At 32.1% G+C, this 27,976-nt stretch overlaps 2 protein-coding genes and 1 non-coding gene across 3 annotated transcripts; 2 read left to right on the top strand and 1 right to left on the bottom strand.

The window, feature by feature from the left end:
- Positions 1-2,469: 2,469 nt before the first annotated feature.
- LOC106799791 (uncharacterized) lies at positions 2,470-3,670 on the bottom strand. Its single transcript, XM_014779286.2, has 2 exons — positions 3,358-3,670; positions 2,470-3,276 (listed from the first exon to the last, which is right to left on the bottom strand). The coding sequence occupies exons 1-2, from the start codon at positions 3,365-3,367 to the stop codon at positions 2,915-2,917; spliced, it is 372 nt and encodes a 123-aa protein (XP_014634772.1). The 5' UTR covers positions 3,368-3,670; the 3' UTR covers positions 2,470-2,914.
- A 12,680-nt stretch (positions 3,671-16,350) lies between these two features.
- Positions 16,351-16,424, top strand: TRNAN-GUU (transfer RNA asparagine (anticodon GUU)). Its single transcript has one exon. It is a non-coding gene; the product is annotated as a tRNA-Asn (tRNA).
- Positions 16,425-20,023: 3,599 nt separating this feature from the next.
- Positions 20,024-26,285, top strand: LOC100499634 (serine hydroxymethyltransferase 3). Its single transcript, NM_001250562.2, has 16 exons — positions 20,024-20,198; positions 20,447-20,497; positions 20,589-20,675; positions 21,247-21,368; positions 21,924-22,000; positions 22,364-22,488; positions 22,862-22,954; positions 23,064-23,156; positions 23,361-23,558; positions 23,714-23,818; positions 24,362-24,427; positions 24,559-24,636; positions 24,912-25,023; positions 25,099-25,209; positions 25,357-25,526; positions 25,937-26,285. The coding sequence occupies exons 1-15, from the start codon at positions 20,109-20,111 to the stop codon at positions 25,503-25,505; spliced, it is 1,557 nt and encodes a 518-aa protein (NP_001237491.2). The 5' UTR covers positions 20,024-20,108; the 3' UTR covers positions 25,506-25,526; positions 25,937-26,285.
- The last annotated feature ends 1,691 nt before the right edge of the window (positions 26,286-27,976 follow it).

Raw genomic sequence — 27,976 nt, 5'->3', positions numbered from 1 at the left:
GTTGCTCATTGATGGTCGATTTTTCAAACAATGTCTGCCTCTCTGAAAATCAAAAGAATGATATCCGTTAATAAACAATTTAGTCTAAACATGACGCGCTTGTTCTTTAAAGATCTATTAAAGCACAACTATCTAAAACTGTTTCGTACAAAGTTATTAACTAGTGGAGTGTTTGTCAATTTATCTTTTTTTTTTTTCTGTAAGTGTTATATTAATATTGGTATATCTTTTCATTTCCACTTTATTGTAATTCATAATATGGTAAAAAAATTCTCAAAATAAATTTTTACTTAACTATATTCCACAAGTCATTTCTGGTTATTTTTATTTTTTTTACTAACTGAACAATTTATTTAATTGTTAGATAAATAATTTTTTTAGCGACTTCTACTATTTTTTTTAAAATATTACTTGAAATAACATTTTTTTAAAATATTACCTTTTTACCTCTAATTTTTTATATTTTATTTTATTTTTATCTTTAAAATATTTATTTAATTTTCTTATTATTTTTAATATGTTATTTTATATTTTTTAATTACTTTAACAACTAATTTTATCGAATACTTATAATTTAAAAAATTTTAACTATCAATTAACTTTTTAATTTCCAAGTAACCTAAGAAACATTTTCCTTCTCAATATTTCATACATGCCTAAGTAAGAATTAGTTCGTTCACAAGTAAACATTCATTGGAATATTTCATAATAATTCCTGTTTGTTATCTTCTCTAACTGCTTATTAATACTCACTACTCTGTCATAACTAAAGCATATTATTCAGTCAATAGTGATGCTCCGTTAGCTTCTCTAACACACCTATTAAGATTATTCAGTCAATAACGAAGAATCATTCATCACTCAATAATGATGCTTTGTTATTTGTTTTTCTGATTGAAAATCTGCAACCAATTAAAAAGCACCAAAAAAATAATTGGCTGTTGCACGAAAAACAGAACCTCAAGAACTTACCTTTCTTCTTCAAAGAGAAGGGTATACATGGAAGAAGGAAAGATTATCTCATATAGAGTACTTGTCACTTTCGTTTGTTCCCTTGATCCACGTTTGAGAAGAAGTTATTTCAAACAGAAAAAATTATGTTTGACAAGCTCTAAACTCATGATCATGTGTTTACTTATTTCATTTGAAGTTGCCAACCAACAACACTGCACAGTCATTTCTTTTGGTTCTTAGGGCCATTCCCTTATTTCAAATGTGTTTTTCATGATTGTTTGCAAGGGGGTGGTTTTATGCCATGTGTTGGCTGGTGTTCTGCTACTTTATACTAATGGATTTATTTTGGTTGGTGGGTCATGCCCTTATTTCAAAGGAAAATGATTCTTCCAACACCTTGAGAGAGAAAAAAAATGAGATAAGTAATTGATTTGGTCCATGATATTAGAGGTATTAATGGATTGTTTGTAATTTGTAGGTGATCTAAATATCATCATTCTATTTCAAATGGATTCACTTTGAGTGTTTTAGGAAACCAATGTTCCATATGCTTGCTGGTTTCAAAATTAGTCGGGTGATTGTGGTTGGAAAGCATACTCGCTTAGGTCCCATTTGGAGTGGTTTCTCATTTTTAATTTTAAAATTTTTAAAATTCAAAACTTATTTGGAGTTTTGAGATTCGATTTATTTTTTGTTTTTAATTTTTAAAAAGATGTTATAAATCAAAGAAAAATGAGTCAATCATTCTATTTTATCTCACTTCATTATGAAATAATGCTAGCAACAGAAGTAACTAACTGGACAATGGATGATTAGAATGACAATGAAGGGTGATGGTGACACAGTGGTGACAATAATAAAGGTGAAACGTGTAACACCATAAAAGTTATAACCGAGTAAATATGTGGTTTTTTTACTCAATTGCACCTTCTCTCTCCAGTAAATGCTCAATGTACACTAGTTTGGAAAAATATTCCCAAACTACACCTGTTTTGGCTCATTCACAGAAGTCGGGTTCTCACACCCCAACTTCCGTTCTTCCTTTTTTTTTATAAAAAAGTTTTTATATTATTAAAATTAAATATTATATTATATAAAATTATTTTTAAATAATTTGAAAATTAGTTATTTATTAAATTAATTTATGTAATATTATTTTATAATTTAATTTTGTTATTAAGAAAATGATATTATTAAATTTAAGTGTTTTTGTTATATTATTTAAATTATTTAAGATATTTTTTGGTGAATATATATTTTAAAATCTGAATTTTGTATAATAATATATTTATTTTAGTAAATATTTATTTTGTATAATAATCTGAATTTTAAAATTTTTAATTTAACTATTTTACTAAATATAATTAGTTTGTTTATGTTTTTAGATTTAATTAAAAATGATAAAACTAAAGCTTTTAACAATTTATTTATATAAGAACATTATACTACGTCATCAATAAAATATTTAAACAATGACATTTGTCTAAGGAAAAACTAAGATGAGGATACATTAGGACAATTATTTCTGTTATGACCATGTTGCCGGTAAAGTCCACATTTTTTTCTACTTGCTCGTTCGTTTTCGTCTTCGTCCATCTCAGTAGGAATGCGAGTTGAAACTGGACGACCCTTTGCAATCCTCTTTATCCTTGGATCAGGACCCCACTGATCTCCTTCATATTCTTGCCACATTGATTCCTGTGGCAATAAACTAAAGGAGTTGTCGTAGATGTGCAAAATGTGTTGTAAAGTGAATATCATCGGCACATAGGTCATGGGATCAACATTGACAGATTTACAGGCAGCCATGACGTGAGAACACGGTAAATGTTTAGCCTGAAATTCACCACAATCACACTTTTGGGATTGTAACATTACTCTAAACCTTCCAGGTGGTCTGGGTGTTTCAAGTGGGGATTGAGTCTCGGTTATAATAAAAGTGTGATTGTGTCTGTCGAATTCATTTACAATGTGTATTAGATTCTTGTTGACCACTATTGATTGCATCGAAGACGACTTCAGAATACTGTGAGCCGGAGTTGATCATTGCCTGAGTTTGTCGACCTCTATTAGCAAAGAGTTGTGCGGTCTTGAAATAGATCTCCTCAACCAATGATGACACCGGCAAATGTCTTGTGGTTTTGAACATGGAATTAACAGACTCCGACAAATTGGTAGTCATATGTCCCCAACGTTTCCCCTCATCAAAGCATTGTACCCATTTTTGTTTGGGTAATTGATCAAGCCATTCAGCTGCACTTGGCTTATTCGCACGAATATCCCCAAGATGTCGCCAGTGCATCTTCTCCGTGTATGCGTACCCTGTAAATATTTAATCAATGTATTATGTTATAAAATTTGATTGAAAGAAAATTATAACGAATAAATAAAATAGATTCTCACCAGCCAACATAAGTGGTTTCTTTAAATGTTTGCAGTTTGAGTTACCACGAAGAAAGTTTTGTGCAATGTGGCGCAAGCAAAAGAAATGGAATGTGTCCTGGACCCATAAGTTACTTGGGTTGTTGTAGGCACTTATAATTGAGGGGTGTCGGTCTGAAATAAGAGAAATGTTAATTTGTGGAGTAACATGTCTTCTCAAATTCTTTAGAAAAAACCCCCAAGCTGAAGTTGTCTCCCCTTCTACAATGGCATAGGCAATCGGGAAGATATGGTTAGCTCCATCTTGTGCGGTAGCTATCAACAGTGTGCCAGTATACTTTCCTTAAAGCCATGTATCATCTACTTGTACAATGGGTTTGCAATATGCAAAACCATTAATGCATGGACCAAATGACCAAAAGACACGTTTAAACAATCTTTTGCCCGGTACTATTTCTCCCCCCTCATACAAGGATTCTGTTTGAGCAGCGACCACAGTCCCGGGAACACAAGATTGCAAAGCTCCGAAAAGTTTTGGCAGTTTGGCATATGATTCTTCCCAGTTTCCATGAATCATCTCCAATGTTTTTTGCTTTGCTAACCATGTCTTCTTGTAGGATAGGGTATAATTCATGAACGTTTTGATCTCTGCAATCAATGTCTTGATGGAGACAGTTGGGTTTGTTTTGACAATTGGTTGGATGATCTGTGCTATGACGTGTTTGTCGAGTTGGCGATGATCTTGTCTAAGCATCGGCACGAGACAAGTGTGATGACCTCTGATACTCTTGATAATCCATTTGTTATGCCTCTTTGAATTGCATGCGCCCAAGCTTCATGTACAACCATTTTCACGTAACTTGCAGACGAAGTGTAGCCTTCTTTGGTCAGAGTAAATTGTTCTGCAATCAAAATGATTTCTGATGTTGTATTCTTTGATTGCTCGAATACATTGTGATTTGTCATCGAAGGTCATGCCAACCTCGAGTACACCAACTGGTGGTTGTACATTGTGTTGTTGATGAACAAAATGGGGTCGATCAATATAGTGTGGTAGGTGGTCAAAGTTCAAGTCTACTGGACACCTAGGTTGCTGATATTGCAACGGAGGTGACGGAGGTGTTGTTGGTCTGCCAACACCCTCATCATCGGTTTAGTCATCACTTTGGTCATCGCTTTGCTGATTGATGTGATCAAAGAACTGTTGATCCTCATCCTCAGTAAAATCATCCATGTTTTCATGATGAAATCGTATAATGGGATCTTCGTTAGCAATGGGATGTTCATCTCGGTTTGATGTTTGCGTTTGTGGTAGTTTTGAAGGTGGCGTAAAGGGGGATGAAGGATGGTTTTGTTGGTCAAAGGAGGTTTGTTGGCCATGAAAAAAAGAATCATTATCGGATAATATTTGTGTGTATCAAGTATAAATGTCAAAGGGGTCTTGTGATTCAAGGTTGTTGTATAAAGATACTGGATTATTGAGGTCTATGTTGTTGTACGGTAACTGTTGTGGAGGCGGTAGTTGTAGTTGTGGACATGAGGGTTGTGGAGACGATGGTTGTGGTTGAGAAATAAGCTCAGTAACAGCATAGAATTCGGTAGAATTCAATTGTGGATTCTGGATAATTGTTTCCATCGCGCCTCTAAGATCATCATTGTCGAATAGTTGAGCCAAAATAAAACGTGTCTGACCGAGATGAATTGAAATAGGGACACGAAATAACAATTGAGCAACTTGTTCAGTTGCTCGAGTAGGAGGACGATTGTTAATTTTTCGAATGAATTGTGTAAACGTAATAGAACGACTGGCGTAAAAAAATATTGGGGTCGTACATTGGTACGTCGATCCTTGAACTGGATCGTCTACAATGTGACCACTGTGGTAAATGAGGGTCAGAATTTCTTTAGGTGGAGCCATGGTGGTGCTTATGGGATATGAGTGGAAATGGTGTGAGAGTTACAAATCGAGTTTTGTTTTGTGAGAAAATTGTTGTGTGTGATATGTTGTTGTCAAATGGTGATATTATATATAGGCTGAGAAAGTTTAGTACCAGAGTTAGATTGTAATGTTAGGTGGGAGAGTTAGATTGGAAGGTTAGGTTGGGAGAGTTAGTTACGAGGGTTAGATGGGAGGGTTAGGTGGGAGTGTTAGATTGGAAGGTTAGATGGGAGAGTTAGATTGGAAGGTTAGGTGGGAGAGTTAGTTACGAGGGTTAGATGGGAGGGTTAGGTGAGAGTGTTAGATTGGAAGGTTAGGTAAGATAGTTAGATCGGAAGGTTAGATGGGAGGGTTAGGCAGCAAAGTTAGTTACGACGGTTAGGTAGGAGAGTTAGGTAGGACATTAAGTGCATGTGAGTAATTTAGTGTACACATGTGAGTGAACAACATGCAACCTCACACATTAATATACATGACAGACTGTTCGTTTAATCATGATTGTTGACCGCAGTGTTCTGTATCGCATGCCAAGATCACATGGATTGTTCAGAAACATGTTAATGGGATAAACATACGCATGTCAGTGAACAGTGTGCAACACCAAACTTCAAAGCATCTCTGAAATGATGCATATGTAGACTATTATTACTGAAGTAAATTAAAAATAACAACTTCAAAGCATGCAACAACTACAACTAGATAATAAAGACGGAGAAAAATTATTCATTCTAATTTCATGGTATTCTCCAGCTTCTGCTCCATGTCGGCCCAACTTAGGTCATTAACTTGAGTAGGTGATAATGAATTATGAACATCAACTTTAAGTTCCATACATATTACACTTCTCATATTGAGAAATGTATGAAACATGCATGAGACACCTTCTTCGTCAATAATTTGAATTGCCCTATATTGAACTTCACCATTTAATTGATATACAGGACAACGATACCAAAGGGTATTAATTATAGGCGTAACACCATTATCTGTAATTGATGACTGTATTGCAGTGATTATATTTGGCAGCGTCATTGCTGGATTCAAGAGTAACGACTTTGTGTTGTCACCTCTGAAAATTGCATTTGCACTTGAACTTTGAATGATTTCACCATTGATATAAACGTACACACAAATAGGCTCTGACCTCATTGCTAGCCCTCTCTGTTTTCTCTCACAATTTGATTAGACACAACAGTGCAAAGTATTAGGTGACATGGTAGGTTTATATATGCAATCTATCACGGGTCCATGGTTCACGTGAATTAGAATCTCGATGCATCACAGTACCACAGTCATGTTAATGTGCTTTGGAATCTCGAGGCCTTACAACGAGACAAAATATAAATGTGGTTTGGAATCTCGAGGCATTACAATTACATTAATTGTAATGTTGAGGCCATGTGAAATGTTGAGAACAAAGCTAATGCAATTATCGTACGCATGTGGGTGAATAGTGTGCATGAAAATGTCATTGGTTCACGTGCATTAGAATCTCGATGCGTGACAGTACCACAGTTGATGTTAATGTGCTTTGGAATCTCGAGGCCTTGCAACGAGACAATTTATAAATGTGCTTTGGATTCTCGAGACATTTACAATTACCTTATCGTACGCATGTGGGTGAATAGTGTGCACGAAAATGTCATTGGTTCACGTGCATTAGAATCTCGATGCGTGACAGTACCACAGTTGATGTTAATGTGCTTTGGAATCTCGAGGCCTTGCAACGAGACAATTTATAAATGTGCTTTGGATTCTCGAGACATTTACAATTACCTTAACGTACGCAAGCGGCTAAACAGTGTGCACGAAATTTTAGTGATTCACGTGAATTAGAATCTCGATGCACCACAGTACCATAGTCATGTTAACGTGCTTTGGAATCTCGAGGCCTTGCAACGAGACAAATTATAAATGTGCTTTGGAATCTCGAGGCATTACAGTTATCTTAAGTGTATTTGTGCTTGCAAAACCGAACATAGTGTAAATAATAAATAGATGAGAGGTGCATGTCAATACCACATGTGCATCACCCAACTTCAAATTTTATATCATTTGTATTCGGTTTACCATTTGACATCATTCTCATGGATGATAAATCTCTATTGCGTCATCAACATGTTCATCGTTCACGTACTACGATTAATGAGTTAATCACTTCCTATTACCATACAATACCTGAACCAGAACCACAAATCATACCATTATTATCGTCTACCGGGTTCCAACATATTGCCTTAATCAAACAGTGTAAAATTGATCCTGCATTGATCACTGCATTGGTTGAACGATGGAGGCCTGAAACACATACCTTTCACCTGCCATGGGGAGAGTGCACCATCACACTCGAAGATGTTGCACTTCATCTAGGCATTAGAGTCGATGGTCGTGTTGTGGCTGGACCTAGCTTCTTACATTGGGATGAGTTATGCCACGAGTTACTAGGGGAAGTCCCTCCCGAAAATGCACGTAAAGGAGCCACACTGAAGCTAACATGGTTGCTAAACATGTTGCGCGCACCATTGCCTGAAGAACCAACAAAGCACCAACTACAATGCAGGTGTAGAGCTTACATAATGTACATGATTGGTGGTGCTTTAATTCCTGATAAATCTGGAAATAGAGTTCATTTAATGTATTTGAACCTATTACGTGATTTGAACAACACAAAAAAATATAGTTGGGGTTCGGCTTGCTTAGCAAACCTGTATAGAGAACTATGTCGAGCATCATCGGAGGTTGGTAAATCTATGGGTGGTTGTGTCATACTATTGCAGTCATGGGCTTGGTACCACATGCCTTTTATTGCACCAAGAGTCCCACGACCGGAAACAACTTTTCCACTGGCTAAAAGGTTATTTACATATAGCGAAATGTAAATTTTTTTATTTCAATAACGTGTATTATAACATTACAATGAATACTGATTATGTATGTTTTACATTTTAGATGGAGTGGTGGTAGATTAGAATATAGGGCCACACCGCATGGTGACTTAGTCGGATATAGGTCTCGTATAGATCATATGGAGAGCCATGAGGTATGATACTATCATGATCTGCACCTTAAATATAAACATACATACTAACATGTTGCCTTGTTGGCATATATTTCAGTTTTCTTGGATCCCATATAGAGGATTTGAAGAACACCTACCCAGACGTGCATATAGAGACATGGAGATTTGGTCTGCATGTACTGCAATTATTTGTTTCTCGATTGTCGAATGGCATCAAACAAATCGAGTGAAGCTACAGTTTGGACTACAACAAGATATCCCTGTTGATCCCATGAATCTTGATTTACTTCACCAAATTGACATGCGAGGCAATCATTGCACTGATTGGATGGAATATCATGCGGAGTGGATTAATATCTGGAAAAACAAACACAACGATATTTTAGCTGGGCAATGGGTTGAAGGAATAGTGACACATACACCAGCGTACATGGAATGGTATAGAAAAAACACTACTTTGTTCTTGTCTATTGAACAACAACTACATGATCCACGCACAACAATTACACAAAATGTTGCAAGGTCAGGTGTTGAACAAACACATTTTGAAATTCCACATCCTCAGTCAATGTATTCTACTCCTTCACCTGTTCATCAAACTTTTGGCCACACTGGCGAGTCAGTCACCGCAACCACCCATGAATGGATGACCGATTTATTTGGCGTCGATTTGAATACACCAAATTCAGCGGCATCATATTTAGCTACTTTACAACAGTTCGATGCACCGCATTCGTTTGGAGAACAAGGTCAAAGTTCTTCAGCTGCAACAACCAACATTGAAAATACTAACATAGAACAACAACATGATCATGACGTGGAAGAACCAGTCATACTGGAAAGAAGAAATCCTCGACGTAATCGGCGTCCACCACCATGTGGGACTGGTCATCGTCTTGGTCATTGAAGTATAAAATGTTGTGATAATGGGATCAAATATGTGTAAGTACCCCTGTAACGGCATCATCAAATATGATTTGGACCCTTGCAACTATGCTTAAGAGCCCATGTTCTGCATTTTTTTTAAAATTATGTCCAACACATTAATGATGTTTGTGACTCATTTTTTCTATAGTATGAACGTCAGAGAATCCAAAAAAAATTATTTAGTGCACCAAATCCATCGACTAACACCTCAAAATACAAGTACAAAATAAAAAAAAACTATGATTTGGACCCTTGCAACTATGCTTAAGAGCCCATGTTCTGCATTTTTTTAAAATTATGTCCAACACATTAATGATGTTTGTGACTTATTTTTTCTATAGTTTGAACGTCAGAGAATCCAAAAAAAATTATTTAGTGCACCAGTTCCATCGACTAACACCTCAAAATACAAGTACAAAATCAAAAAAACTATGATTTGGACCCTTGCAACTATACTTAAGAGCCCATGTTCTGCATTTTTTTAAAATTATGTCCAACACATTAATGATGTTTGTGACTCATTTTTTCTATAGTTTGAACGTCAGAGAATCCAAAAACAATTATTTAGTGCACCAAATCCATCGACTAACACCTCAAAATACAAGTACAAAATCAAAAAAACTATGATTTGGACCCTTGCAACTATGCTTAAGAGCCCATGTTCTGCATTTTTTAAAATTATGTCCAACACATTAATGATGTTTGTGACTTATTTTTTCTATATTTTGAACGTCAGAGAATCCAAAAAAAATTATTTAGTGCACCAGTTCCATCGACTAACACCTCAAATACAAGTACAAAATCAAAAAAACTATGATTTGGACCCTTGCAACTATGCTTAAGAGCCCATGTTCTGCATTTTTTTAAAATTATGTCCAACACATTAATGATGTTTGTGACTTATTTTTTCTATATTTTGAACGTCAGAGAATCCAAAAAAAATTATTTAGTGCACCAGTTCCATCGACTAACACCTCAAAATACAAGTACAAAATCAAAAAAACTATGATTTGGACCCTTGCAACTATGCTTAAGAGCCCATGTTCTGCATTTTTTTAAAATTATGTCCAACACATTAATGATGTTTGTGACTTATTTTTTCTATAGTTTGAACGTCAGAGAATCCAAAAAAAATTATTTAGTGCACCAGTTCCATCAACTAACACGTCAAAATACAAGTACAAAATCAAAAAAACTATGATTTGGACCCTTGCAACTATGCTTAAGAGCTCATGTTCTGCATTTTTTTAAAATTATGTCCAACACATTAATGATATTTGTGACTCATTTTTTCTATAGTTTGAACGTCAAAGAATCCAAAAAAAATTATTTCGTGCACCAGTTCCATCGACTAACACCTCAAAATACAAGTACAAAATCAAAAAAACTATGATTTGGACCCTTGCAACTATGCTTAAGAGCCCATGTTCTGCATTTCTTTAAAATTATGTCCAACACATTAATGATGTGTGTGCCTCATTTTTTCTATAGTTTGGACGTCAAAGAATCCAAAAAAAATTATTTCGTGCACCAGTTCCATCGACTAACACCTCAAAATACAAGTACAAAATCAAAAAAACTATGATTTGAACACTTTTTCCATGGTAACAACGTCAAAAACTTCAAAAAAAAATATTCGTGACACACTGCAATTTTCACAAATCAATTTTTTTTTTACTCTGAAATTATAATGGACTTCTACTGCATCAATTATCAGGGATAAATCACAGTCGAAATTGGCAACACTCGGCAATTTCTATAGGTCTCTAAAAAATTAAATATCTCACCAGTAAAACTGACATGACATGCACTACTCAATTTTTTTTCACTCTGCTAATTATAATGGACTTATACTCCATCAATTACCAGAGATAAATCACAGTTAAAATTGACAACACTCAGCAATTTACACACGTCTCTAAAAAAATAAATGTCGCAGTAGTAAAACAAACATGACATGGACAACTCAATTTTTTTCACTCTGATAATTATAATGGACTTCTGCTCCATCAATTACCAGGGATAAATCACAGTTGAAATTAACAACACTCGGCAATTTTCACACATCTCTAAAAAAATTAATGTCGCACCAGTAAAACTGACATGACGTGGACAACTCAGTTTTTTTTCACTCAGCAATTTGTACATTATGGACCCTTGTAAATATGCTTAAGTGTTCATTTACCCGTTCATCTAAATGCACAGTTAACTAGTGACACACTCAATTATAACCAAATTCTATAAATACCACTACAGCTAAAGACATTCGTAACAATTTCAAATTTTCATCTCAATCCCTACCACAATGTGTCACCTAACTGCATATGTTTGTGTTTACTACGACAGCCAAATTTGCAATACTAATGAGGGCACCACCTTCGTTAGTAACAACACAAAAACTTTCATGGTCGACAAGGTCATAACCTTTACACAATTGCTTGAACTTGTTCACCAAAAACTAAACATTGACCCAGAACAACATATCCAACATCTCCATTTTCGGTGCCCTATATTTGAGTCAGGACAACGTTATATGTACACATCTTTTATTCTGCGAGATGATGCTGATGTTCGACAAATGTTCAACATTTTTTACAACAATTCATCACTACCATTTGTGGAGTTATTTGCCATAATCTGTCACAATAATGACCCACCAGGCAACCAACATGGCTCAACCTCTAATCTTGAGGACTTAGGTGAATACGAGACTTGTTGGCTCAAAAACCATGATAGTGATACGGACTCCTCTTTCGGGCCCGAAGGAAGTAACATGTCTCCATCCCACGAACCTATATTCAAACGGGATTGGTAATCTACGGATCATTCATGTCTAAGTTATTTCTTCTTTGAGATTTTCATGTAATGTCTTATGTCTGTCTTCAGTTATCACTTTACGTATTGAAATAATTTTTCCTTTAAATTTAAATTAGCAATTTTCAGTTTACCCACTTTTACTGCAGTAGTTGACATGGTAACATAACTGTCAAAATTCACAATACTTTGTCATTTACACTACACTGTTTTTAAAAATTCAATGTCTCATCGACAAAACTGACATGAAATGGACAACTCATAATCTCTTTATTCACTCTGAAAATAACTATGGACGTTTGCTGCTTTAATTACAAGGGAAAAATCACAATCCAAATTGACAATACTCTGCAATTTGCATACGTCTCTAAAAATTAAATGTTTCACCTGCAAAACTGTCATGAAATGGACAACTCATAATCTCTTTATTCACTCTGAAAATAACTATGGACGTTTGCTGCTTTAATTACAAGGGAAAAATCACAATCCAAATTGACAATACTCTGCAATTTGCAAACGTCTCTAAAAATTAAATGTCTCACCTGCAAAACTGTCATGAAATGGATAACCCATCATCTCTTTATTCACTCTGAAATTCATCATGAACGTCTGTTGCTTTAATTACATGGGAAAAATCACAGTCCAAATTAACAACACTCTGCATTATGAGCTGTCCATTTCATGTCAGTTTTACAGGTGATACATTTAATTTTTAGAGACGTGTGCAAAACTGACATGAGATGGACAACTCATAATCTCTTTGTTCACTCTGAAATTATAATGGACGTCTGCTACATCACTTACTAGGGAAAAAGAAACATTGGATTCCAATACACATCAACGTGGCAGAATACTCATACAACTATAAATAACACAACACAGACACAATACAAACACACAATCTCACACCACATAATTTCACAAACCAAATTCAATCTTATTACTATGTCATTTTTGGGAGAAACAAGCAGTTAGACCATTACTAACTCCAGATTCGCTTTCATTTTTCCAAATGGATCAATCAGTTACAATCAAACTGGTGTTTATTTTCAAAGTCTCATTCCAACACCAATGCGAGTTCCTAACAACTGTTCTTTGATACACTCAAGCGTAGAATGCACAACACCCTTCAACTAACCAACGATCAATTACTGGATGAAATCTACTACCGACAGCCATTCATAGATGCAGGTCAACAATATTTTTTTCAATCTTTACAATTGAAAAATGATGATGATGTTTACACAATGTTAATGTGCAATGACCAATACTCGTGTGTTGGCCCTATAGAATTATTATGTACCATTATTAGAACACCAGATGCTATACTCAACCTGCTTCAATCAACCATCACTCCTACTCATGATGCAATTATGTATTACAACGGGAAGTGGAACATACCACGTCAAGGTGAGTTTTTGGGTTACTCCTTTACTGGAACTAATCCAATAAGATTTGGCATTCCTTCGGGATGTGGCATGGAGAAACTCAAGGATTTAATCAAACAAGTTGCACCTATAGGGGTTCCCCCTAATGGAATTCACGGATCACAATTGGTTAGACGATTATTCTTTCGACAACCAGGTCATTCTAAGTATTCCGAAAATTTGATTGAATATGACATAACAGAATTGAAAAATGATGAAGACGTGCTAAAAGTGTTAGCACAATCCAACTATTGGAAACGATTCTGCACAATAGAAATTTTGGCTATTTTTAGCAAACCAGTAATCTAAATAGAAGAAGACATGTATTCTGCACAACATATTTCATATCCTCATTAGTTTTGTTATGTTTGCATTGTAAGTGTAATTTTTAATATGCTTCATTATTGTCGAGTATCATTTCAGTTACTGTAATTTGAGTATTTTGTCAATGACTGATTTGTCATATATTTTTTTGCGGTGTTTTTCTTACTGTATTTTAATACTACTAACTAATTTTATTATTTTTTAATTACAAGAACATACAAAAATTAACAAAACATAAATTTAACTACACAATTACATATAACATAAATAAAAAATTATACTCTAATTTTATCCAATTTTTATATTTTTCTTTATATGTATATTTCTCTTTACAAAAAATTATAAAGTAATATTACATAAATTAATTTAATAAATAAATAATTTTCAAATCAATTAAAAATAATTTTATATAATATAATTAAATTAAAAATTTTAAAATTCAGATTATTATACAAAATAAATATTTACTAAAATAAATATATTATTATACAAAATTCAAATTTTAAAACATATATTCACCAAAAAATATCTTAAATAATTTAAATAATATAACAAAAACACTTAAATTTAATAATATCATTTTCTTAATAACAAAATTAAATTATAAAATAATATTACATAAATTAATTTAATAAATAACTAATTTTCAAATTATTTAAAAATAATTTTATATAATATAATATTTAATTTTAATAATATAAAAACGTTTTTATAAAAAAAAAAAAGGAAGAACGGAAGTCGGGCCGTGAATGAGCCAAAACAGGTGTAGTTTGAGAATATTTTTTCAAACTAGTGTACATTGAGTATTTACTGGAGAGAAGGTGCAATTGAGTAAAAAAACTTAAATATGTAGTTGGATAATTTGATTAGAAATTAATTAAAACTTAATTGTCTGCTTTAAATATAAAAAAAATTGTGCATGTGAAAAATTAAATATATTCAATGATTAAATTCTATGTAATTAAATAAAACTCCTATACTGGTTGCCTGTAACTTACCTATGGTTTAGCACTACATTTGGCATGGTAAAGTCAAGAACTACACAGTGGAAACCATTTTGTGAGAGCCCGTCAAAAATAGTGTTAGAAACTAGTTTTTTTATCCGTGCAATGCCCTGCTTTTTGTTAAAATATTATTTAAGAATGATTTATAATATAGATTTCATAGAAAAAATAATGTTATGTTATATTATATAAAGATGGCCAACATATTTTAAAAAAATAAAGCAAGTTTATCCAAAAAGTACCTAATAGATGACCAATCAACAAAAAATTGAAGACATTTGTCTCATTTTAAAAAAAAAATAATATAAGAGTTAATTAATTTATATTAATATAAATAAAAAATAAAAATGAATACAAAACAATCAAAAAATATGCATGTCTTTTTTTTATTATAAAACAATCAGAAACTTGAGTTGGTCTAGCAATCAAACAAAAATTAAAAAAATGCATTTGATCAAACACATAACTTATTACCAAGAAATGTGTCTAATCCAACTAATAAAAAACACAATATCATTCACTCAAAATGTATAAGAAACAGGTTTCGATAATCTTTCACAAAATCTCTGGATTTCCAACATCTTGCAAAATAAAAACACACATCAATTTCATTTCATTAAACTAAAATTCATGCATCAACAAGAGGGGAGAAGAAGAGGAAAAATAGCACTCCAAGAATGAAAATGAAAGGTAAAACTGAGAATGAAAAGGTGAACGACATTCAAAATGAAATCATAGGAAAAAGGAACGATTACTAGGAGAAAAAGATGTTGAACTTTCAGCCAACGGTGGTTGGTGGAGGAAATTCTGACGACAATTGTGATGTTGTTAGAGGAAAAGAATCAGGTTTCGATCAACTTTGACGATCTCTGTTGATTTCTAACATCTTGCAGAAAAACACAACATCAATTTCATTTCATTAAATGAAAGAAGAAAGGATTAAAAAAAAAAAACTGAGAATGACAAAGAAAGCTACAGCCGAGAATGAGAAAGCAATTTGAAATTCAAATTTTGAAATGTCTTTTATTTTTTCAAAAGCGTTTCGACTGAGGTAAAAAAGCTAAAAGTTAAGGTTTTCAAAAAGGTGACATTTGCCATAATTACTGTGGTTGTAACACATGGAAAAACAACTTCCAACAATGAACTCCATTGTTATAATTATAGATTATAGATTTGGAAGCACCACCTATGAAATTCATTCACTCTATAATATTTTTTAGTCGAAAGTAAACAATTAATTTCTTTAGGTATTCAAATTCATTTATCATTAAGATTTTTTATCAACTATGTCACACCTTATTGATATCCACACTAAAATTTTAAATGTTAATCAATTTAAAATTACTTAAAGAAATACCATGAAATATTTTATTTTATTATTTGGTGGATTTTATTTTTTTAAAATCTCTAATCATAATTATACGTGTATATATATATATATATATATTAAGTATAAACTAGTTACATTTTATACATGTTTTGACCTATCAAAATAAGGGTATGATATTCGTTTTTTAGAAGTAGGTTTAATAACAAAAATATGATACACTTAAAGCAAAAGCTGGAATAGCTCAGTTGGTTAGAGCGTGTGGCTGTTAACCACAAGGTCGGAGGTTCAACCCCTCCTTCTAGCGTTTGCTTTTCTCTTTTTTCTGAAGAGCATTTTACTTTCATTTTGTTCCCCATTTTCTTTTCCCTCTATTCCTCTCTATTATTATTACGGTGTTAACCTAATTCTTACCTCAACCAAGTGAACGACAATCAATTTAATATTTTGAATTGTAGGGCCTAAGTTTCTGAATCAGTAGCCAATAATAAAAATAAAAATACGTGTTCAAGCATTTTACAAAGAAAAGAAAAATCTACAGCATTTATCCATAAAAAGATAATGTTTAAAGAACACTGCATTTTGGAGATGTCATGTGTTTTTATAGATGAGCTACTCTATGTTCTTTCTTATGCTCTCACCACAGATTTTTAAACAGTTAATAAGTTAGTTCACTGTTTTAAAGTTAACTTTTAACTGAAAGCTGAAATTTATTTAATTACTTAAGAGTTTAATTGTCATGTTGTAAAAAAAAAATTTGTAAAATAATATTTTACACCGTTATTCCGTCACAAATTATTGATGATATGACTTTTAAGTTAATTATGATAAAAATCAACAATGTTACCATATACTATAAGATGAATTGTGATGGAAAGGCGGTGTAAAATTTTTTACATTATTAGTGTATAATCTTTTATCTTATGATTTTTATATAATCTTTTATTTTATAGACAAAAATATTCTTAGTAATTATAATTCTAATTTTTTTAATGGATTTTGAATTATAATTCTCATTGCAAAACTATTATAACTTTTGTTTGAAGATCAAATACTTTTTTGAATAATTAAAATAAATAATATAATTAAAAAATTGTGTGATATTAAAAGACATATTTTATTTAAAATTTGTAATATTAAATAGACAATAAATAATATAATATATTAAGTACTAAAGATAAAAATAAAAATAATAATAATAAAATTATAAACTATAAATCCAAAAGCTACTTTAAATAATATATATAAGAAATAATAAATTGATTATTAAAATACTTCTTGTTTTTTGGGGCATAAATACTTCCATTTTTATCAAACTAATAAGTAATGACTTATAAAACACACTCTTGAATCTTGATTCACATCCTTAAAAATTAAAAAAATGGAACATAAGTTGGCATTTGGCAAAAGATGCTCACTCCTCCCCTCAAAGGAATAGTTCAATGTTTTGGTAGCAAGTGGCAACATCTGTTTCAAGCATTTGAGTTACCCTATCAGCTTTCGTGGCCCATGAATCAATTTGTGGCCTAGAAACGGCAGTTGTGGATTGGCCTTTCAAGGCCTATGTTATTTGCCAATATATGCATCTCAATTTTCATCCACTATTCATTTATTTTCAATATATATATATATATATATATTATTAATATAAAACAGTTCCTGTTTAAAATGATGACTTATCTTCACCAAAAATTATAAATACACATAAAATAAATATTTTCCTTTTTATTACATATCAAATTATCAATCAAAATTTAGATCTTAAATTACTTGATTAAGAGACCCAAAAGGTTGTTAGTTATGTAGAGAAAAAAATAAAAAAGTATAAATGAACTTTAATAAATCATAATGCGTCTGCATCAGACCTTCACGTCTCGTTGTTGTTTTCCATCATTTTTATTTTCGAAAGAAACAAAGAAATGTCTATGTGCAATCCAAGCTTAACAGATAGCTCATTACCTCAAATTTCCCTACCCCTTATCATAGATTAATATTGAAATTTCAAAATTTAGCAGTCAGTAAGTTGAAGTCTACTAAATTCAAATTATTATATAAAAAAAATACTAACGTCTACACTGAGATTATGAGATTGTTGTAAATATATTTGGACATGTTTTATATAAATAAATTTAAGGCTAAAATACGTTTTTTTTCTCATAAAATTGAAAATAAACTTTTTTTGTTTTAATAAAATTAAAATGTGACATTTTTTCAACAAGAGAAGGTTCCGTTGTATCTAAATCCAAATCATAACTAATGCAAATGTAATATTTTTTACATCAATTATGGAACCTTACCTTGAAAGAAAAAATGACAAATTTTAATTTTATAGAAATGAAAAATGTAATACAAATTAAAAAAAAACATAAATTTCTAAAAAAAATTGTGGAATATATAAATTTTTAATTTTAAGAAAACGAAAAATATATTTAAAATTTAAATTTAAGTAAATTTAACCAAAATAGCAATATAACACTCTTAGAATTATAATATCATTAATTGAGTTATTTATATAAAATGTGTGGATTATTATAAATTTCAATAACACGAGTCTTTTGATAACTTACATATATGCTTGATGCAAAAACTTCATTCAATTTTACTTCGTTTTTTCGTCCGCTCAAGTTTATAATTCTTTGAGAAGCCAGACTATAGCTTGCCTTGTAGTGTAATATAAAAGGGAAAAAAAAAAAACTATATTACGCATAAGGATATTGGGAAAATTGATAACCACAGGAACAGGGTATATATGATCTTATAATGTAAGAAGCTATCCTTACTCCACGTATGACGAAACTGTTACTTAGAATCATAATATCATGAAGAATTTAACACAACCATTAGTATTATAAAGAATTCAAACAAGAGATTCTTGAATCTTGTTTAGGAAAGAACAACTATCAACTATTTATGTGTTTGGTGAAAAATTGTACCATAGACATTTTATTTATTTATTTATTTGAAGAGGACATTTTATTGAAACACACGTTATAGATTTTTAAATATTTATAATAAAATAATAAGTTTTTTTATTTTATACGAAATTTTTCATTGAAAAATATACAAAATTGAAACTTACATTATTTTAGGTTGCATAACCATACATATGAGAAAATGTTAAAGATTTTTTTGTGAGAAAAGGTATGTAACTAATTTTTCTTAGGTTGATGTTCAGAAGACATTATTATTATTGGAACTAAAAAAACGTTTCTCAAAATCTAACACACTTATGTATGTTGTAATTTAGTATTAAAAATATTAATTAAAATATCATTTATAATAATCCTATTTGTCTCAAACAATATTGCCTCCAATAAAATATATATGTAGTCTTTATAAAAAAAATTATTGTATTTAAAAATAAAAACATAATTAATATTATAATAGAACTAAACTAATAAAAATATATTTTATTAAAATAAAATATACAAATAAATAGGTAATAATATCTATTAGAAATGTTAAGGACAAACCATTTTTCAACATATTATTTATGATTAGTATAAATCTATTGAAAGTTATAAAAAAAATTGAGCTTTACTTTTAATTTTTGTGTCTCACTTATGTAATTGAATAAATATTGCATAAATTCAGTTTGATTTTTTTTAAAAAAAACATAATATTAACAACTCTTGACACAATTATAGCGACTTGTGTCTCCAGCAATATCTACCATGATAAACGAACAAAAAAAAAAAACTTAATTTTTTTCCTATGAACGTATATAGGAAAATTTATACATGGGAGAAAAAATACGGCCTGCCTGGCCGTATCCTAATTAAGACGATACGTTGAAAATTATTATTTTATTTAAAAAAAAAAAAAAAAAAAAGAGGAACTAAAATCTTAGGATGGGTCCCACCGCGTGGCGCCATGCGAAAAACCGATAGAGAGCACTCGCAATGGGATTGGGATAACGATTAACGAGCGACTTCTTCTTCAAAAACACACAAACACACTACACTTTGTCTCTGTTCTGTGTGTGCGAGAAATGGCGATGGCAATGGCGCTTCGCAGGCTTTCATCTTCAATTGACAAGCCTCTGCGCCCTCTCTTCAATGCCGGTTCCCTCTACTACAAGGTTTCTCCCCTCTCTCTCTTCTTCTTCTTCTCACTCTTATTATTTGTTACGAGATATAAGATAGGTCTTGTGGTTGAGAAGAGAAGCTTTAAGGATGAAGGGAAAATAAAGAAGGAAGACATCGCAGATTCGAATTATTTCTGACAAAAACTAATAAACTATCGTTTCAAAAACTAAAAAAGAACTCTTATTATTTGCTGCTCATAATCTTCATTCTTCACCCTTATATATTTTTTTTCTTTTTGTAGTCGTCTTTGCCTGATGAAGCTGTTTACGACAAGGAGCGACCCGGAGTTACAGTAAGTCCATGCTTATCAACAATTTCACTTTCTTTTTGAATGTAGTAGTATTCATTCATCGTTTAATGAAGAGAATATTGCGCCTTTGCAGTGGCCGAAGCAGTTGAATGCTCCACTTGAGGTCGTGGATCCTGAGATTGCTGATATTATTGAGCTTGAGAAAGCTAGGCAATGGAAGGTATATATAATAATTATGTTGTGGTCACATGTCATATGGTGCTTCCTTGTTAAATTATAAGAAAGGGAAAAAAACATGTTTTTAGTTCCTATACTCTCTTTAAACTGAAGTTTAGTCTATAGTTCTTTTTTTGGTATAACTAGGAGGTGTATTCCTTCTCTAGTTGCCATTTCATGCCCAAGTCAAAAATCAAAACCCGGATTTTGGTTAAAGAATCCAAGTATCAAATCACTTGTGTCAACAACAACTTTTACTAATCTTTTACTTTCAAATTAATGAATTTAGTTTTCTATCTTTTGAAAATAAGTAAACTTAGCCTTTCTCAAATTTGAAAGTTTTTGACCACCACAAAGTTGGAGAGACTAAATTCACATATTTTCTAAAGTTGAAAGACTAAATTAATTCATCAATTTAAAAGTACAGAAACTAAAATCAAGTTTGACCAACAATACAAGCACCAAAAACACATTTTTCCCTAGTTTATATTTTAGGATTGAAATTTGAAACTCAAGTCTATTAAAATATATGATGTTATAGATTGAATTTTTATGTTTTGGGGTGAACTGTGAAGGGGCTAGAATTGATACCGTCAGAGAATTTCACCTCTGTGTCTGTGATGCAAGCGGTTGGATCGGTTATGACCAACAAATACAGTGAGGGGTACCCTGGTGCAAGATATTATGGTGGAAATGAGTATGTGTCTCTCACTTTTTGCATCTACATGTTTTCATACTCAGGCTCCTTTATAGTTACTAACTTAGAGAGTAAAACAAGTAATTTTAGTTTACGAGAAAAATTTTAATTGGTATTAAGTGCACATATTCAATAAAGAAGAGTGTCAGACTGTTAGCAAATAACATAGTTTCTACCACACTCTATTATTATTAATTAAAATTTATTGGAAATTCCAAAATCTTGAGTGGAACTCATTAAATAATAGTAGGATCCACAAAATTTTGTAATTTTCATTAAATTTCAATCAATAGTGGACGGAATGTTCAAAAGAGTGTGTTTGAAGGTGTGTTATTAATATTTCTGTATATAACAAATCATGAATGTGTTAGAATATTAATAGTCAATTTTCTTATCGCTAGTATTACTTAATTTACTTTTACTCGCTTTAGAAGATTCAAATCTGTCTTGATAACTCTCATCAAGAAGCACAATGATGTATATAATGGTTGGCGTTTTGGATTTTATTCTTCACCGAATTCAAATTCAAAAAAATTGTGGATCTTTCCTTTTCAGGTATATTGACATGGCTGAAACACTGTGCCAAAAGCGTGCCCTAGAAGCTTTTAGATTGGATCCCGCTAAATGGGGAGGTAAACACACAAAGACCAATAAAATAGTAGCACAATAAAGAAATAACCTTTTTTTTTGGCTTTACCAGAATGTACTATTTTTCTCTTCTTGTTATTCGCATGCAAGTGAATGTGTCTATTCCTTGGGAGCTATTATTGTTTATGAGCCATGGTAGTACTTTTTCTACATAGTTCTAAACTTGTTTTATACATGCTAAGGTGGAATTCAGACTAAGATTCTAGAGGTTGAAGTGTGACATGGGCTTTGCTGGTTAAATCTCAAAATAATCACTGAAGAGTTTTCTTGATGTTCAATAGATCCATTAAAAGTATTAGGTGTTTGTTTAAGTCTTCTGATATGTCACTGTTACCCCTTAATTGCAGTGAACGTGCAGCCTCTGTCAGGGTCTCCTGCAAATTTCCACGTTTACACTGCATTGCTTAAACCTCATGAAAGAATCATGGCACTTGATCTTCCTCATGGTGGCCATCTTTCTCACGGATATCAGGTACTTTGAAGTTTGAACTTCCATCATTCATTTCATCTTATAATGAAATGAAATCTGTAGTGTGTATATGGCTATTTAATAATTATTGTCTTTTTATTTTGATATCTTTTCAAAGATTGAATAGACCTTGCTGTCATTAATGAAAAATTGTACTTGTTTAAATATTTAATTATTTACATTTCTATTTGAGTCATTGTGTAAACTGTTAAGTGCTAACTATTGGCAATGTCAACCTATCATATGACAAACAAGTAGACTGTTCACATTTTCCAGACAAGCTCTATCAGTTGTATTTTAATTCATGTAACAAGCTCTCTCAATTCACTTAGCATCTTCATTATCTGCATCTAATATTGCTGCTACTACTATGCAGACTGATACCAAAAAGATATCTGCAGTCTCGATATTTTTTGAGACAATGCCATATCGATTGAATGAAAGTACAGGATACATCGACTATGACCAGGTATTGTTGCAGGGTATATTTTATCATGGTAGCGATGCTTTTAGCTACATTTCATTGATATTTTCATGTCATCTCATGGTTTTTGTGGTGTGAAAATCTTGAAATACAGATGGAGAAATCTGCTACACTCTTCAGGCCAAAATTAATTGTTGCTGGAGCTAGCGCTTATGCACGTCTCTATGATTATGAACGTGTACGCAAGGTAATATGCAGTCACAAGTATACGGTATATGATGATTTTATAAATAGATTGCATGTTAGAATTTTTATTTTCACCGAGTAGGATAAGACTGTTGTTTTTTTCCTCTTTTTTAGTTTTTGGTGAAGGGATAAGGCTGTTGTTGTACCTTTTACTTTGAATGATACTATGGAAGTCCCAAGGTTAATTTTGTGAAACATGTTACAGGTTTGCGATAAACAGAAAGCTATACTATTGGCAGATATGGCACACATCAGTGGATTGGTTGCAGCTGGTGTCATCCCATCACCTTTTGATTATGCTGATGTAGTTACTACCACAACTCACAAGTCACTTCGAGGACCACGTGGAGCTATGATATTCTACAGAAAAGGGGTTAAAGAAATTAACAAACAAGGAAAAGAGGTCAATTCCAAGGAAAAAGTTCTTTGACATTTTTGTTTATTTTAATTTCTGTACTCTCAGATTTCATTCTCATCAACAGGATAGTATGTGTTGTTTCCCACTTGAATTTATGTAAATTCATAAATCATAACAGTTGTTCTTCTTTCAATTTGAAGGTATTGTATGACTACGAAGACAAAATCAACCAAGCTGTTTTCCCTGGACTGCAAGGTGGCCCTCACAACCACACTATTACTGGTTTAGCTGTTGCGTTGAAGCAGGTACACAAGTGGAGAAGATCATAATTTGATCATTACTTTACCAGTGTTTCAATAGTCACAGACTGAGATGGAAGGGATCTGTGTCACTGTCTGTTTTTCTTCATATTTTTTGTTTCCACTTACAGCTGCCAATGACAATCAAATGACTCTGTAGTAAGATTTTTCTTCCATCTTAGAATAATAAGGTTTATATTAGGGATTTGATTTGCTACATGACATAATTTGAGGATAACATAGGTTACTTTCTGCGATCCCTAGAAATTTCAACGTATGCTAAATGGGTGGGGTGAATAAGTCAAAATGGAAAATGGACATAATTTGAAGCTTTAAAAGAGTAGCCAAAAATGGTTCTCCACGTTCTCTAAATGGCTTGGAAACCAGATTCTCTGAGGCCATAACTTCTTTTTAACTTAGTAAAATAATTGTTATTGTGGAAATACTAGTATGTGCTCTGCATATATTAATTTATATATATATATATATATATATATATATATATATATATATATATATATATATATATAACTCTCTTGGTGAATGCAGGCCACTACTCCCGAATATAGAGCATATCAAGAGCAAGTTCTCAGCAACAGCTTTAAATTTGCACAGGTACATTACAAAAGAGAACGTCTTTTCCCTGCCTATTTTGGTTCTTAATCCACAAAGTGGTTACTAACTGTCTTTTCATATCCAAGAAATTAACTTCTTGTACCTAACACTGAAATTATAATATGTCCCAGGCTCTGAGTGAGAGAAGCTATGAGCTTGTCTCTGGTGGAACCGAGAATCACCTGGTTTTGGTGAATCTGAAGAATAAGGTAATAGGAAATTGTTTTGGCAATTCATGTAAGCCTCAGTAGCTCTGAATAAGAAATCATCACATCTAATGCGACTTGTTTGTATTTAGTCATAAAACTGACATGAATTATGAATATACTACTTACTGTTGTGGTTTCATTCAGGAGAAATTTTCTAACATGTTAAAAGGCATATATTATGTCAGATCAATAAAAGAAAGCAGTGATTTATTTCATTCTAAAGGGTCAGTAAAATAGGCTAATCTTTTTTTTTTTTTTCTTTTAAAAATGTGCAGGGTATTGATGGCTCCAGAGTTGAGAAGGTGTTGGAAGCAGTTCATATTGCAGCTAATAAAAACACTGTTCCTGGAGATGTGTCTGCCATGGTTCCTGGTGGCATCAGGATGGGTACAGGCTCTTTGTTGCTTCTGTTACCATTTTTATGTCTTCAGTCAGTTACATGATTTCTCTTGTGGAATTCAGGAACCCCTGCTCTTACTTCTAGAGGATTTGTTGAGGAGGATTTTGTCAAGGTAGCAGAGTTTTTTGATGCAGCAGTGAAGATAGCTGTGAAGATTAAGGGAGAGAGCAAAGGTTCTTAAATCTTCATTATGCTTCCTGAGTTTGCGTTTTTTTTCTTTATCTGGACGTGGCTGATATAAATGTTTTTAACTTCATTCTGCTGGTTTGTTGGGTGCTTACTAAGCTAATATGTGGTTGATGTTAACAAAATTTAATCAGGAACAAAGCTGAAGGACTTCTTGGCCACAATTGAGTCATCTTCTACCTTTCAATCGGAGATAGCAAAGCTCCGCCTTGATGTTGAGGAGTATGCAAAACAATTTCCAACCATTGGTTTTGATAAAGCAACCATGAAGCACAAGAATTGAGAAAAGAAAATTTTCCATTAGGTATGCGTTATTCTTTACTCATTTTCTCATTTGTTTATTCTTATTCATTTTCGTTTGTCCCATATTGGTTGACAAGGTCATAGACAAGAGGTAGTTAGCCACAGAACTTCAAAATGGTGCACTAGAGTAGAGACTTTGTTCTTTTTTCATTCAAAAAACCTTGTCTACTTTATATACTTATATTTCATTTCATAGTGTCCACTCAAAGCTTAAATTTATAGAAAAGACCAAAGCCATATCTGGTAGAACTTTTAAAAACTGATATCTAAAGGTGTGATTTTTTTAACTCATTTTTCTTGTCCAAGACAAGAAAGCTTGCATTTGAGGTTTCTACCATCAAATTTTCTCAATTTTGACATACAAATCCTAGTTTAATGTTCTCTAACAGATGTATTTTTGAAATTTGACAGGTCATCCCATGGTCTTACTGGCAAGCAATTCAACAAGATCAGTTTTCCTGATCCATGGTAGAGGACGACAACATATTTTAAAAACAATGTCAAAAGCCTTTATATGTAAGAATCCAGAAAATCTTGATCGTTATGTTGAAATGTATAGATGCATATGTAATAAAGGCTTCAAATACCAAATTTCTTAATCAGATGATTGTTGAACCTATCCCCTATAATGGGGTTACAATCGATCGTAAGTGGTTGTATCTGCTATAAATTCAACTAGCCTCCTCAATTGCATAGAATCCTGCTGGATGCTGATGTGAATTATTTTACCTCAATGATATTTCTTAAAATGGGCAAAAAATATTATTAGCCATATATGTATCTTCAGGGTGAGCACACCACACATTAAAGGAAAATGGGCAAAAATACAAATTGACAGAGTTAAATTGACAAAAAGAAAAGATGCGTGTGAAAATAGATTTGATGGGAAGTAAAGAGAAGTAAACAAACAAGTGAAGGAAAGAAGTAAGTGAAAATTGTTAAAAAAAAATAGAAATACAGAAATTGAAAGAAATGCATGAAGTAAAAGCTGAACCAGAACCATGACCAAGAAAACTTTTTATTCTGCTTTAAACTGTGAAGTAGTTAATTATCGATTAAGTGACATGTTAATTCTCTTAAATAAAATACTTCATCCGTCCCATTACAATAGTCGTATAAGAGGAAAAAAAAATATCCCAAAATAATTAGTGTAATCCTCGATTGTTGATTTTTTAGCAGTTTACACATTACCACACTTCATGCGGTGACACTTCACTCAATTTATCTTTAATCTTCAAAATGTCATTCTATTGGCTTTTTCTATTTGGTCGAATGCTCTAGCCGAAATTTTTGCAGGTGGTTTTTTTTCTACAAATAAGATACCATTTCATTTTTTTCTCAGGATTGTAGCGGGTAGCAAGTCTTGGAGATATGCAAATTTGTCAAATAAAAGATACACTTAAAATTAATACTCTTCCAAAACATCTAAAAATTGAAATTCAATATATCCAAAAGGTGTACAGAATAAATTGATATGATTCGGCAATCATACCAGAAACACAAACAAACATCACAAATTATACAATAAGCAAAATGCAATGAGAATACACAAAGGGAGGGGAAGTAACTACGACCCCTAAACTTGAAAGTTGTTTACCAAAATCTCCTCTTCATATACATCATTGAAGAAAAGAAACCTAAAAAAGAAGGAATCAGGAAAACGGTATAAGATTCTATTACTTTTCACACGGTTTCCCAAGTCAAATAGAATATATACCATGCTGACAATGCAATGCAAGAAAAGGTGTAAGATTCTCGTACTTTCAACTTTTCCATTTGCAAGAATAATACTTTGGATGGTAGAAATAAAAAAATTCCCGTTTTTTGGAATTAATATTTTACTGAATCCTTCTTGAACGCATTTAAATTTAAATAAGAATCATCATCATAGGAACATAACTCTATTTGGATAAATATAGAAAAGGTATAAGATTCTTTGACATTTTACATGGTTTCTCAAGTCAAATGGAATATACACCATGCTGACAATGCAATACTGACAAAGTCATCTTCCATATTTGTTATTATAAGAATAAGAATAGAAATTTGTCAGATTTAGAGAATCACTAACCATGAACATTAATATTCTTATTCTTTTTAACAGCACTGCTTTCCATGTCATTCTTCTGAGTTTTATAAAAAGGTGGGACAAAAGATAGAATAACATTAAAAGAAAAGGTAATTAAATTGAATAAGAAATGACCATGTCCGTGCCATGTTTAACATAATCTATAAGAAATGACTATTGAGAAAGATCCTTGCATTAGAGAAGAAGTCTATATGTAGTCTATATTAAAAAAGAGAAAAAGTCGCTAAAACAAACCAATAAACAAAACAAAGAGAAATCACAACATTTTTTGACAAATAATAACCCATTGTGCCGAAGGCAAGTAATTGACAAAAACTCCTCTACACGCCCCCTACACGGAGAAATACACTGAAATAGAAAGC

The sequence above is a fragment of the Glycine max genome, chromosome 8 (assembly GCF_000004515.6).
Source record: "Glycine max cultivar Williams 82 chromosome 8, Glycine_max_v4.0, whole genome shotgun sequence".
Lineage (NCBI taxonomy): Eukaryota > Viridiplantae > Streptophyta > Magnoliopsida > Fabales > Fabaceae > Glycine > Glycine max.
This window is presented reverse-complemented; position numbering and strand designations above follow the sequence as displayed.

Coding starts and splice junctions, on each gene's coding strand:
- LOC100499634 (NM_001250562.2), top strand. CDS start 20,109: ATGGCGATGGCAATGGCGCTTCGCAGGCTTTCATCTTCAATTGACAAG. Junction 22,489..22,861: donor ATCTTTCTCACGGATATCAG/GTACTTTGAAGT, acceptor ACTACTATGCAG/ACTGATACCAAAAAGATATC. Junction 24,428..24,558: donor ACAGCTTTAAATTTGCACAG/GTACATTACAAA, acceptor AATATGTCCCAG/GCTCTGAGTGAGAGAAGCTA.